The sequence below is a fragment of the Euprymna scolopes genome, chromosome 22, assembly GCF_053919585.1.
Source record: "Euprymna scolopes isolate OS-2025 chromosome 22, ASM5391958v1, whole genome shotgun sequence".
In the NCBI taxonomy this organism is placed as follows: domain Eukaryota; kingdom Metazoa; phylum Mollusca; class Cephalopoda; order Sepiida; family Sepiolidae; genus Euprymna; species Euprymna scolopes.
The window spans coordinates 41,775,229-41,788,547 of NC_136503.1; the positions used below are offsets into that span (position 1 = coordinate 41,775,229).

The following is a 13,319-nucleotide window of genomic DNA, read 5'->3' on the forward strand; positions in this document are numbered from 1 at the left end:
AGTCACCTGGAGGCAACAAGAGTTCAGGGTATTCTCACTAGGTAACCTTTGCTGTCAGATGGAGTTTGAGGTCTTGCCTCATAATTACATGTGCAGCTGCTCCTACTGGGGGTATCCTTTGTCTTTCGAGACTGAATGGAGGCATCGATTTAAGAAGTTAATCATTTTTTTTAGTTGTTGTATGACTTTGATAAAGGGGTACAATAGATAAGGTTGTTACTGAGTGCAAAAAAAAAAAAAAAAAAAAAAGCAACCAAGACATCATGAAAGAAAGAAAAAGATTTATTGCTATAATTTAAGAAAGAAAGGTGTTTGCTTAAACTAGATATTAATGATGTATGGTTATGTGCAGACCAGCAGATGCAGTTTCATATATTATATCTTTGATAGAAGAGACACAATAGACAAGGTTGTTACCAAGTTGAAAGAACAACCAACACATTAATAAAATCAAGAAAGATGTTTTTCCTTTAACTAGCTCATAATAATGTGACTTGCAACCGTAGATACTCAATAGAAAGGGTAAAAAATGGAAGTCCATTTCTGTTTCAACAGGACTTATCAGAAATAAGAACAGGACACAGGTGCAAAAAACAAACCTGGTAAATGAAGAAGGTATAAATATGTTTATTTTTTTAACAAAAATTGCAAACTACCTTGAATTTTAAATCGCATTGCCAAATGCATTCTCCCAGCATTTCAAAACCGCCACAGATAACAGCATGCAGACTCTTCATTAACTTCTTTTTTTTTTCTTCAACTCGACATAATGGCGAGAAAAAAAGAAAAAATATAAAATTCTGATGAAAGAGTATAACTCCGAAATATATTAATTTTAAACAAATACTTGTTTATTTTCACAATATTGTGTTGTAATTCGGCTTTCATACGTATTTCAATTTAAAATTAAAATTCAATCAACACAGAAAACACAACCCTTAATGTCCATTTTTTTTTTCTTTTAATTTGGAACAAAATTTGCTGAAATGAAAATTAAGATAATATTTACATGGATATAGAGACGTCATAAAAAGTTGTTAAAGTTTTATTAAGATTACTTAGTTTTAACAGAAAACGTGTAATGTTTGCCATTGTTTTCTATTTATTAAAAAGCAATCACCATGTAGTAACTGAAAAACAAAAATTATGATTAGCCTAGAAGGCAGACCAAGATGCCATTTGGAATATGATCTGAGGTTTTTGGTATTTTATTCAAGGATTCTAAGGAATGATTAAAAGTATTATGAATATTTAGACGGCAGTTCTGAAAATCAAGTATTCCAATATTCACCTATATTTTTAATACATCCAGGATTCCAGTTACAATATGAATGAAAGCAAGAGAGCTTTTATTATTTATTTTTAAAATCTAGTGTAGTATGTTGGAATTATTATGAGTGAAAAAATGAAATAATAAACAACAGCTTACAAATAATTATATCTATTAAGGAATTAATCCAGTGATGTGAGTGGAGTTGGAGGATTTAAATGGATAGAGAGTGAAACTTATTTCAACCTTTTTTGTGGAACTAAGTATTTAAAAAAAGCAGTTTGTATGGAGTAAATGTAATAATTTTTAGACAGAGATGAAATGTGTATGCATAGTTTTGCAAAACACTTTATGAAGTGCTATATGTGTTGAGAGTGAAAACTTTGTTTAGAAAATGTTCCATTATTTTCATGTTGAAACCGTAGATGCAGGAGAAAAATCCAGATTGTTTTTATAGGGTGATTTTTTTTTAGAGGCTGTGAACTTTAAATGAACAACTCTTCTTTTTTTGTTTTTGAGTTCAGCTTGGTTTGGCTATTCATCATGTAGTTTCAGCATAATAGACCCACATACCACACAATGCATGATCTGATTAATTTACTGAAACATTTGATGAATGAATAAGTTCGTGAAATAGACCTGTCAATTGGCCACCTTGTTCATGCGATTTAACTCCATTAGATTATTTTCTTTGGGGATATGTAAAGTCTCATGTCTAAGCTGATAAACCAAACACAATGGATCACTTTCAAGACATTGAAACTGTTATTGCAGAATTTAATGTGTAAAGTTGTGAAAATTTGACATCTAGATTACATAGTATGCACATTGGCCATATGCCCGAAATTTATTTAAATTATAAATGGTAAAAATTAATCTTTTGAATAAACCATGTATTTGTATGATAAAAATAATTTTCTGTGATTTATTTTCATTTAAAGTTTGCTACCTCTAAAAAACATTTATTACAGGTTAATGATGATTGTGAAAAATCCACAAAATTTAGCATGAAGTGCTCTTCATGTCAAACTATGCTACTACTACTGTTTTTGCTACTCTTACTATTACTCCCCCTATTCATACTAATATATAATGTTTTCAAAGTGAATTATCATGCAAATTTATGTTCAGTGAATCTGATAGATTTTGTTTTTATCAAGGAAACTTTTCTTCTCCATTTAACAATTAATATTTAATGAGAGCGAACAGCATGAAACTTATCCATCTTTGTTGCCAAATGGTCTTTTATTATTAATAATACTTTTTCTTTGTTTGTTTGATTTTTTTTGTTTGTTTTTTTTAAGTTGGGATTTTTCTGTTCAACCAAATGTTAACACCTGCTCTACATATCTTATCTTCCTTTGATTTCATCTATTGAAAATTACTGCAGCCCTAATGTCTTGCTTTTTCACCTGCCAGTTTTCATATTGCTACCAGCTATACATACCGAAATTTAATTCTCTAAAGATATCTTTTTAAGTGAAGATTTTATGTCTATCTGTAACCAAAACTATGTCTCATTTCTCAAATATAATGCATCATATTCTCAGTTTCTGTTTCAATCTAGCACGTTAACTATTTCATGATTTAATTAATACTATTGTTATTTAGGATAAAGGGTAGTAATTTCAGAGTTTGTTGTATAGTGGAGGGTTCATATTTAACAATGAGGGAGAGATTTATACAGTTCTGGAGATGTTTCTTATAACATATATTAGCGAGGATATAACAATGATGAGGGGGAGAGAGACCTTTATATATCAGTTCTTATATTTCTTGTAAAACATATAGAGAAGAGGATAGATACATATTTTTGGAAGGGTTACACAATATTCATAATAAGATGATCAACACATTTGTGTGTTGAAAGATGACATGACAACAGTTTTATAAAAACACAAAGATGATTCTTTTTTCATAGGACCGCTCGAATGATGATGACATCAGGAATTCAAATTCGGGATCTACATAGTTTAGTGTTCTTTCTTTCGCTTCCATAGGGTCAGCTGACCATTGACTGCCAACTGACTGACTCTCCTGATCGCTGCTGACTAGCAGATTCAACTCTATTGCCTCAGCTGCCTAACTCTAGCTCCTATATTGAGAATCTCCCTTTTGCTATGACGTCAGAAGTGTGTTTCCCAAATGTGACCAATTCACGTGGCTATGCGCACGTTTTTCCAAACACACTTTTGACAACAAATAATTCTCAACTAACCTATTTTTAACAATGTATTTTTAATTTTTATTGTTCATTCTTTTTTGCTGACATTTTTAATATTCAGTTTTGTAAAAGAATGAACAATCAATTCTTTTTACAATATAAACAATATCTAACTATTTATAATAGAATTTAACAATAGACCTTCGGGTCCAGATCAAAGTGTAGTATCTGTTCTTCAGATCTACACTTCAATTTCTTGTTCTCTGTCAGTGGAGGAGAAATCCTTCACGGCTGAGACAATTTTTATTTTTGTTCCTTTTTCTCCACATTAAAAAACGACCCTGGTGGGGAGGCATTGTAAATAGGAACAATAGACCTTTTTAACATTCCGATTTCTAACATTCTATTTCTTAACCTTGCTTACAAGGTTCGAGTCTCGGCTTATCCTAATCTCATTTTCACTTATCTAATGTTCTTCTTATTTACATGGAAAGAGACAGCCATTTTGCCTGTAACAAGTTGACCTCGACTGGTTTCTATTGTGAATGACTATGCATGGTGAGGAGCCACATCCTCCTAGAGGTTATCTTATAAATAAGCATAATCAGAACACAGTGGATCTAAAAGAATAAACCTTGATCACAAATTCTGAAATTTCGCAGGTAGCAGTAGTTGCACTTATCGACAAACTGATGATCTGGTTGAGAGCGCAAGCTTCACAGATTATCAAATAGTATTATTTGGATTCATCGGACTACTGTTCTCGTCTTGAGTGTGATTTTCACATTTCGGTCGATATAACCTCCGACCTTTTTCAGGTGTATCTGGTCAAACTCAGGAATTTGGACAGAATTTTGAGCGGAACTCTTACTATTTACTTCACGGGGGCTTGCGGACCCATGGCGCAGTCGTTAGAGTACTTGAAAAAAATCAATGGTAAAAAAAACAAAATAAAAATAAATTGTGATATTCTCCTGAAGGTTGCAGGTTCAATCCTCAGTGTGGACAACCGAAAAATGCAATTGTGAATTACTTAGGACTTCTGTCCAATCATGACTGATGGAACAAGAACATACTACCCCCATGAAGTAAGTAATTCTGTCCAAATTCCTGAGTTTGATAGAAACATTCCAGAATTTGACAAGATATACTTGAAGAAGGTCGAAGGTTATATCGACCGTAACATTGTGAAAATCACACTCAAGATGAGAACAGTAGTCCAACAAATCTAAATAAGACAAATAACATTCCTCATCTCAAAAATTCAGAAACGTCATTATCAAATAGGTTTGACAATAGGAAGGCATAACTGTTCCAGTTAGTGAAATACCATAGACTGTGAGGATTTTGTATATTATCTATATATATAAAAGTTTTGTATATTATCTATATATATAAAAGGCAAATGCGCGGCCGCATTTTTTGTATGTCTTGAAAAGGCTTTTTTCGCCAACGCCCCGGGGAGGGGGGGGAGTTACTATCGCTTAGAACTGTTTATATAGCCCCTAGATCATAATATCGAAGATTTGCGAATGCGCATTGTGTCTAGATTTATTTACGTTGATTTTTACAAAATTATTGCTATTTCAGCCCGTCTTGTGTTCGTTTAGCTTTTTTGTATAAAACCGAAACTAATTCAAAGCTAAGGCAGGTTCCCGGCAATCGCAACGGGGAACGTCCAGAAACAATCAGCTTTGATCAACGTGGAGCCAAACTCCTTATATCAGACAATTGCTATTCAATCTGGACAATGGGGAGCTGGTTTCCCCCTCCCCAACATCTTGGGGAAACAACCAGTCAAAGTTGGGTAGACAACCCAAAAACTGCCCCACAGCAAAAGTTAACTCTGCGACTTTTATTTGACCTCATTAATGAGGTCAAATAAAAGTAGCAGAGTTTACTTTTATTGCGGGCACGTGTCAATTCCGTTTTTAATAGTTAAATAAATAAATTCAAACGCGTTTCAGCTACTCCTTGTTGCTGGCCGAGCAGGTAACGTGTCAGGTTTTTTGCACACTTTATCTAAAGGTTGTGAGTTCGAATTGTGGTGTGAGATGTCTTTTTTTTTCTTTTTTTTTTTCGATTTTTAAAGGTTTAATATTGAAACAGGGTTATTTAAGCCATTTTTCACGTTCTATGTTTTTTTGGGGTTTTTTTTTTTTTCGGATTTTGTAAAGAAGTTTTAACGTTCGTTTTTCTGAGGGGGGGGGGTCCATCACATTCGCGTTTTCTTTTTTGTTTTTGTTTTTCCGATTTTAAGAAATTTTAACACCGTTCGTTTGCTTTGCGTTATTTTTTTTTTTCTTCGATTTTTTTAAGTTTTAATATTTTTTTTTTAATAATATTTAAACAAGGTGATTACTTTGCTTATTCTTTTGTTTTGATTTAAGCACACACACACACACACCTCTAAACATCCGGGCAACGCCGGGTACCCCCACTAATCTATAAATATAAAAGCGAAAATGTGCGTATGCATGTATGTTTGTATGTGTGTCCGCTAAAAACTTTCGACAGACACGACGAAAATTCACAAACTCGGTATCATATTGAAGCCCCATCCTTCGCTCGAAAAGTATCGAAAAATTGGCCAAAAACGTTAATTTATCCACCCCGAAATCGACAATTTTCGACAGGGGGGGGGGGGGGTCAACAAAAACAGTCCTCTCGCAAAGACGACCAGTTCTACACATACGTCAGATGACGTCATGACCTGATTTACTTTAAATAGTTGAAAAACTGACTAAATTTCATGTACGTAACGTTAACTCGGTTAGCACGTTGGTTCATTATCTAAACGTTTTGGGTTCAAATCATGGTGTGAGATATCTTTTTTTTTTTTTTTTTTTTCGATTTTTCAAATTTAAATATTGAACCAGTGTTATTTAAGCCATTTTTCACGTAACGTTCGTTTTTCTGTTTTTTTTTTGTTTTTTTTTTACTTCGCTTATCCACCCCCGACCACACACCGAAAAACACCCGGGTATCCACCGATTTTTTAAATTTTAATATCGAAACAGGCTTATATAAGCCATTTTTCACGTGTGTGTTTTTCTGGGTTGTTTTTTTTTGTTTGTTTGTTTGTTTTTTTCGATTTTTACATTTAACATCGTTCGTTTGCCTTACGTTAGTTTTTTTTTCAATGTTTTGATTACCCCCCCCGCTTAAGTTTTAACGTTATTTTCCTTTTTACTTTCGCTTTGCTTACGTCATCGTCACGCTCGACGACTTCTATGCGCGCACCTGTCAATTTGGTTCTTACTTAAATAAATTCAAACATCTTTCAGTAACTCATTCTGGCTGGCCGATTTTATTTTCAAACTTTGCCTCAGGGCTTCAGGTTCGATCCTACCCCCCCCCTCCGGTTTCTTTTTTATTTAACACCACACATACCTCCAAACACCCCGGCAATGCCGGGTACCCCCGCTAGTCTATATATATAAAAGCGAAAATGTGTGTGAGTTTGTGTGTTTGTATGTCTCGCAAAAACTTTCGACACGGGCCACAGATTTTCGCCAGATAGGTATCATTTTCAAGCTGGAACCTTCGCCCGACAAATATCGAAAAATTGGGCAAAACATTCATTCTTACATCCTTAACAGTTTTCTTTTTTACAGGGAGGGGTGAAAAAAAATGGTATCTTCATGAGAAGATGGCTTTACGCATGTATCAATATGCGCAAAAGACGTTGTACATTGAATTCGTTTTAAATGTTATAAAAACCAACGTACTTTCATCCACGCGTCTATAGCGTGATGGGTTAAGTGACAGCGTCGTTATAGATATATTATTTCAGGATCAATCCCAGTTATCAAATATACTTTTTTTCTCGATTTTTAAACATTTAATATTGAAACGAGGTTATTTATACCATTTTTTTTTTTCGCTTTTCGCTGTTTTTTGTTTTGTTTTTGTTTTGTTTTTTCCTTTCTTTGGTTTTTGTTCATCCGATTGTTTTAAAGAAGTTTTACGTCCGTTCGCTGTTTTATTTGTTTTGTTTTTTCCGATTTTTTTTTTTAAGTTTAAACCGGGTTATTAATTCGCTTATTCGTTGCCCCCCCCCTACATACACACCTCCAAACACCCGGGCAACGCCGTCCTTTTTTGGGGGGAAGGGGTTTGTTTTTCCGATTTTTTTAAAGAAGTTTTGCGTTCGTTGGCTGTTTTTTTTGTTTGGGTTTTTCCCTGCCACACCACACACATCTCCAAACACCCGGGTAACGCCGGGTACCCCCGCTAAAATCTATATAATTAAAACATTAGATGTATGTAATTGTGCGTGTGTATTTATCTAACCGATACACTCTTAAACTACTGGTCACATAACAATAAAATTAACAAGAAATAGTAGTCATACACCAAGGATGGTTTATAACGAGCAAAATCTTTGGATGAATGAATAACGCATACAGACATATCAACAAGTTGAAATGCAAAATGTTCATTTCAATTTGCCGACATATTTTTACTTCTTTCTGCACATGCCTAAATTCAATTAATTTCTTATTCAAGTCGTTTAATATTAAATCTTTCTTGATAGTTACATTAGTAGGTTGGTTGGTTGGTTGTTTTTGTTTTACGGCATATCAACCCTTTTCGGGTTATGTAATGCCGAATCCAAAGATTTTGAAGAAAATATTTTTAATAGAATATATTTGTTGTTTTCACGTCGGTTTCTATTTAACCCATAGTTGGGACCCTAACAGGTACTACAGAGTGGACCTGGGAGCAATGGCAATTAAAGGGTGGCTCCACACTCCCCAAAGCCTACAACTGGGGCCTCACCACTGGATATAGTTTAAGGTCATATCCAGGACCCCCATTGAGGGACTTTTACCCTCTGCAGGGGGGCGGTCGGCATATTCTAATGCCCCACCGACAGGGCCTACATTAGTAGGAGATGCAGCTGGAGCGTTAAATGTTTTGGTTTCGTTCTAGCTGATGACACCCAAGTCATTTTTCTTTTTTAAATTAGTACTATATATTATATAGTACTATATATTAGGTGCAATATGATATTCAATAAAGGATTGGCTTTGTGATAATAAATAACGTTAATGTTTCACCATCAATTGATGGATGACTCACGATGAAGAAGACAATAACATTTAAATATTGTTTTGGATAGATTTCGGTAAAAACCGATAAATACATACATTCTCCTACCTATGTGACCTATGGCAATTTTGTGAGGTGTTTCTAATTCTATATTTATTGTGAGCCAATACTCTTTTTCAATCAAAACGACAGTTATCTGGGGTTTTAGGGGTTTTTTTTAATGTCCTTATCAGTTTGTTTAAGCTGGGGATGGGGCATCCTACCAGATGCCAAACATTCATCTCACTTATTCAGTTATTCCAACCGAGAGATCTTTTTTAAGATTCTGACCATCTCTTTAAGTGCAATTGTTTGAATCTCTCTTGCACTTTATTCACCGGGTATATTTGCCTGGTAGTTTTTAAGATTCTTTTTCATGAGTGCAGTTGCTCCTATAATTACTGAAATGATAGAGATCTTCCTAAGATTCCAGTTTCTTTTCATGTCGTACATAAGACCTTGGTATTTCGTTATTTTTTCTCCTCTCAGCTCTGTTTAACTCAGCATCATTGGAGACCCTAACTTCTACTAAGGTTGTTTCTTTCCCCTTGTTCTATATCACTGTGTCAGGTTTTATGGCTGTTTTCTAGATACATGGCTGTAGGGATTGCATAGTCATAGTGGATGGTGTATGACTTATTTCCAACTGTTATCTCTGGTAAACATGCTCCCAGGACTTGCTACTGAATTTAATATTCAACATTTTACTGATCGTCCAGTAGAGATACTTACATGCTCCCTTGTGTTGCGTCATATAGCAGCAGAACCTTACAGTTGGATGTCGGATGACTCACATGCTCTACTTTTGTGTGGCAGAACCTGCATTTGCTGTCATTGCTTAGACCACTCATTTTCTTAAAAGCCTCGGTTATCAAGCCTTGGTCATTTCCCTTCTTTTTTTTTTTGTATTTTACTTCAGTAAGTTTTAAGAGATCAAGGGACTCCTTCCTGGAGCTAACACTTGATTCCGTTTTTTATATCCAATTAAAAATCAAAAACTACAAAAGAAACATTCACAAAATTGGTATATTCTTTATTGGTATTACCCTGAATGAATAATATCTAAAATTAAAAGAAATATTATGCATTCTTTGGGGGGGGGGTCAACTGGACCAGGTGTCACGAGTAGTGAGACGGCAGTTATATATTAAACATATAACCACATTTTGGAAAGATAAGGAATTTATATAAAGGAGAGTTATTTATGTACATGCAGAGAGAGGCATAGACTGGGCAGAAGAGAAAGACGGGGAGGGAGTGAGAAAGGAACTGGGGAAAGAGAGAAGTTTAGATAGAAATATTTTATACTTTTACTCCAACTAACACCTGGTATCTCTGCTACTATATATATTAGTATATAAAGATTGTTCCAAAAGTAAGGCTTCCTGATTTTCGACAAAAAAACTGAAAACATTGAAGTGCTACAAAGATGGGAGTGTTAACATTAAATCAAGCAATGTTTTGTGCTTCAGAAGTTTTATTTTTTTACATAGTCACCATTATTTTCAATGCACTTTTGCCAGCCTTTTTTGATGCCTCAGTCGTAAAAGCCCCGGTGCACTTTGTCACTCACATCTCTCTTGCTGCTCTGAAATCAGTGAACCCATCTCGTAAATATACTGGCATGAACTCCATCAGCTTTTTAAAGGTTCAACAGGCGCCGGTGAATGTTGATTAGTTTAATTTTTTCTGCATAGACAAATTCAATTGTGTATCTCTGCTTCTGATGCATGTTCATAAGGGTTGCTTTCTTGAACTCTCACACTGTCAATATCTACAACAGAAAGATGAAACTTTCAGATCATGAATGCATAAATTCAGTCATTATAACAATGCAATTTGCAATCCCCTCTCATCCATTCAGGTGAAATGAAAAAAAATAGGAGGCATTACTCTTGGAACGTCTCTTGTATAAAGCAAATTAGTGTGTGTGTGTGTGTGTGTGTGCATCGCAGTTAAATGGTTGATCTGAGAATTAAACTTCTCATAGAATTGGAATCAGCACTATCGATCTGGTGTCCTTACCAGTCAGAAGTTTTTGAGCCCGTTTTTTTTTTTTTTTTTATCACTCCTACCTTGTATGGGACTAAAATAGAGAAGGTCGATTTTCACATCTCCAGAGAAATATAAAAATTATCTTTTTCCTTGTGGCAAGTGATTTCCCTGACTTCTATTATCTGGAAGTCACCCCTGAACCTTAGGTGTCACTCAAACTAACACCTTTCATTGTGTACCATAATGAAAAAGATAATATTGGACGTAAACATCATTTTTAATCGTGTTACAATTGAAAATAAAGTGTTTTCTGTGCTATTCTGTATTTTAAATAACATTTTCGAATATTTAAAATTATTACGAGTATTTCCTACTTTAAAATATGCTTTGTATTCATAAACACATTTGTAAGTGCACAAAACATTGATCTTATTGTTTTTCTTTTCCTTTTGTTACAAAACTCAATCATGTTCTGCAGAGCCGAAAACAAAAACAATTTTCTCTACAAAACGACCAAACTAAACACCATGAATAAAGATTTGAAGATATAAAGACCTTAAAGCATGAAAAAAATTTTTTCCAAAAGAATTGAACCCAAAAAGGATTGATATGCCATAAAAAAACAAAACAACCAAACCAAACATGATGAATAAATATTTGAAGATATAAACAACTTGATGCATAAGAACTTATTTATTTAGACGTTAAGTTTGCACTCTTTTCTAATTGTCAGCAATGGCTCATTTTTTTTTTCTTCCTTTTTGTTTTCACAGATGAAAATGCAGGCAGCGTGATTGCATATCGGTTACCATGGGCCAGGGTAAATAAATATAAAGTTATTGAGTAAGTATGAGTTTATTTCAAAATACCATATATATGTGAGGACATTGTAAGAATTAAACAATAGAAATTTTACAACGGAAATGTTTTAAATAAAAATTAAAAGCAAAATTATTCACAATTGTTTAAAGAAATAATGTTAAAACTAGCAGGGGCTGTGGAAATTCCACAGGGGGCTGATTCATATATAATATATTGATGTTGACATTCTGTAGATATTCAGCATAAATGGAGACGCTCTGATATTATTGTGGCTATTTTGTTAAAACTGCAAAAGTATTTATCCAAGCTAGCAGGGACACCCAGCATAGCCAGGTTGTAAAATATGCTTAAATATGATATTTTAATTGTTGCAGATTTCGTATATATTATGATAGTGCTATATTATTATAGTGTTAATGTTTTATCGAGTTTTATAAATTATAATGTTGCGATTTAAAAAATAAAAATATATCTCTATGATTTGGGTTCATCAGCTTGAATTGAAACTGAATCTCAACCTTATGAATATATATATATATATATATATATATATATATATATATATATATATATATATATATAAAAACTTTAGTTCCTTCAGCTCTAATCGAAACCAAACCAAAACTTTTGAAGAATTCTTGATAAAATTATTTATAAAAAAAATAGATTACTAAGGTGCCATCAGCTAAAATCGAAACTGAAGCCAAGACTTATGAAGAATTCTTGATAAAATTATTTTTAAGAAATAGATTATTGGAGTGCCATAAGCTATAATCGAAACCAAAACCAAAATTATATATTACAAGAAATGGAAGTACATAACAATTAAACGACCCGGATGTAAGTACGACACAGAAAATAACACACACACTATCGTATTAATATATAAATAATTTTGAAAAAGAATTTTCCAACAACAATATTGACACATTAGTTCAGTGGATTCAACATTAAAATAAATTTGATATATGCCATTTTTGTTCTGTAAAATATTCACTGTGTAATTTCAACAGCATTTGAATATATATATATATATATATATATATATATATATATATATATATATATATAAGGGAAAGAGAATGTGTCTTTTGAATATATATCTTAGATTTGACTTTACAAGAAACAGACACTCGTATTGTTGCGCATTTTCAAAATGTTAGGCTTTTATTGGTAACAATTTGTGTATAGCTGTTTCGGCCTAATGTTTGCATACAAGTATATAATAGTATATATATATATATATATATATATATATATATATATAATTATAAACTTGCACAATTAGGCAATCTCATCAGTGCATAGAAAAAATAATTTTCCAAAGTTTTCACATTCTTTGAACAGGATTCTCTCATTAACATGGCAGGTATTCACTTTTTATCCACAGCATATGTAATGCATCAGACAAATATTATAAACATTTTATAATAATGTGCACTTGCCTTTTGCATCTCCTTAACATGCGTATGAGTAGCGACTTATTTCGTTACTTGTTTTTGGCCATACTTTATTTTACAACGATACAAAATTATGATTAATAAACTATTATATACTTGTATGCCAACATTGGTATGAAACAAATGTACACAACTTGTTACGAATAAAAGTCTAACATTTTTAAAAAGAGCAACAATGTGAGTGTTTGTTCCTCATAAAGTGTTATCTTTAAGAAAGATTTATAGCTCTAGTATTGCACTATTGAGCTATCTAAATAAGAACTTTGTGTTATTTATTTATAGGGCCATTCCATGTCACGTGTGTTACAGTTCGGAAAGGTTTTCAGCAATAACATTTATTCAAAATCGCCCTTATAATACTTTACTCTTTTTTCTTTTTGGCTTGTTTAGTTTTAAGGCATTACTCTTTCATGTAGTACAAAAAAAACATACCTGTGACCATTTTTTTATAACAGTCTTGTTTCTGGCGTCATGTGCATTACATTCAATGGGAAGGATATTTTAAACATTG

The 13,319-nt window shown here is 33.1% G+C and overlaps 1 protein-coding gene across 1 annotated transcript in view; it reads left to right on the forward strand.

Moving 5' to 3' along the window:
• LOC145243374 (GPI inositol-deacylase-like) overlaps positions 1-13,319 on the forward strand; it is a 505,392-nt gene that overhangs the window by 123,269 nt on the left and 368,804 nt on the right. Inside the window, exon 19 of the mRNA XM_080106197.1 lies at positions 11,300-11,369. Coding sequence (XP_079962323.1) covers positions 11,300-11,369 — 70 coding nt within the window. The remainder of the gene's footprint in view (positions 1-11,299; positions 11,370-13,319) is intronic.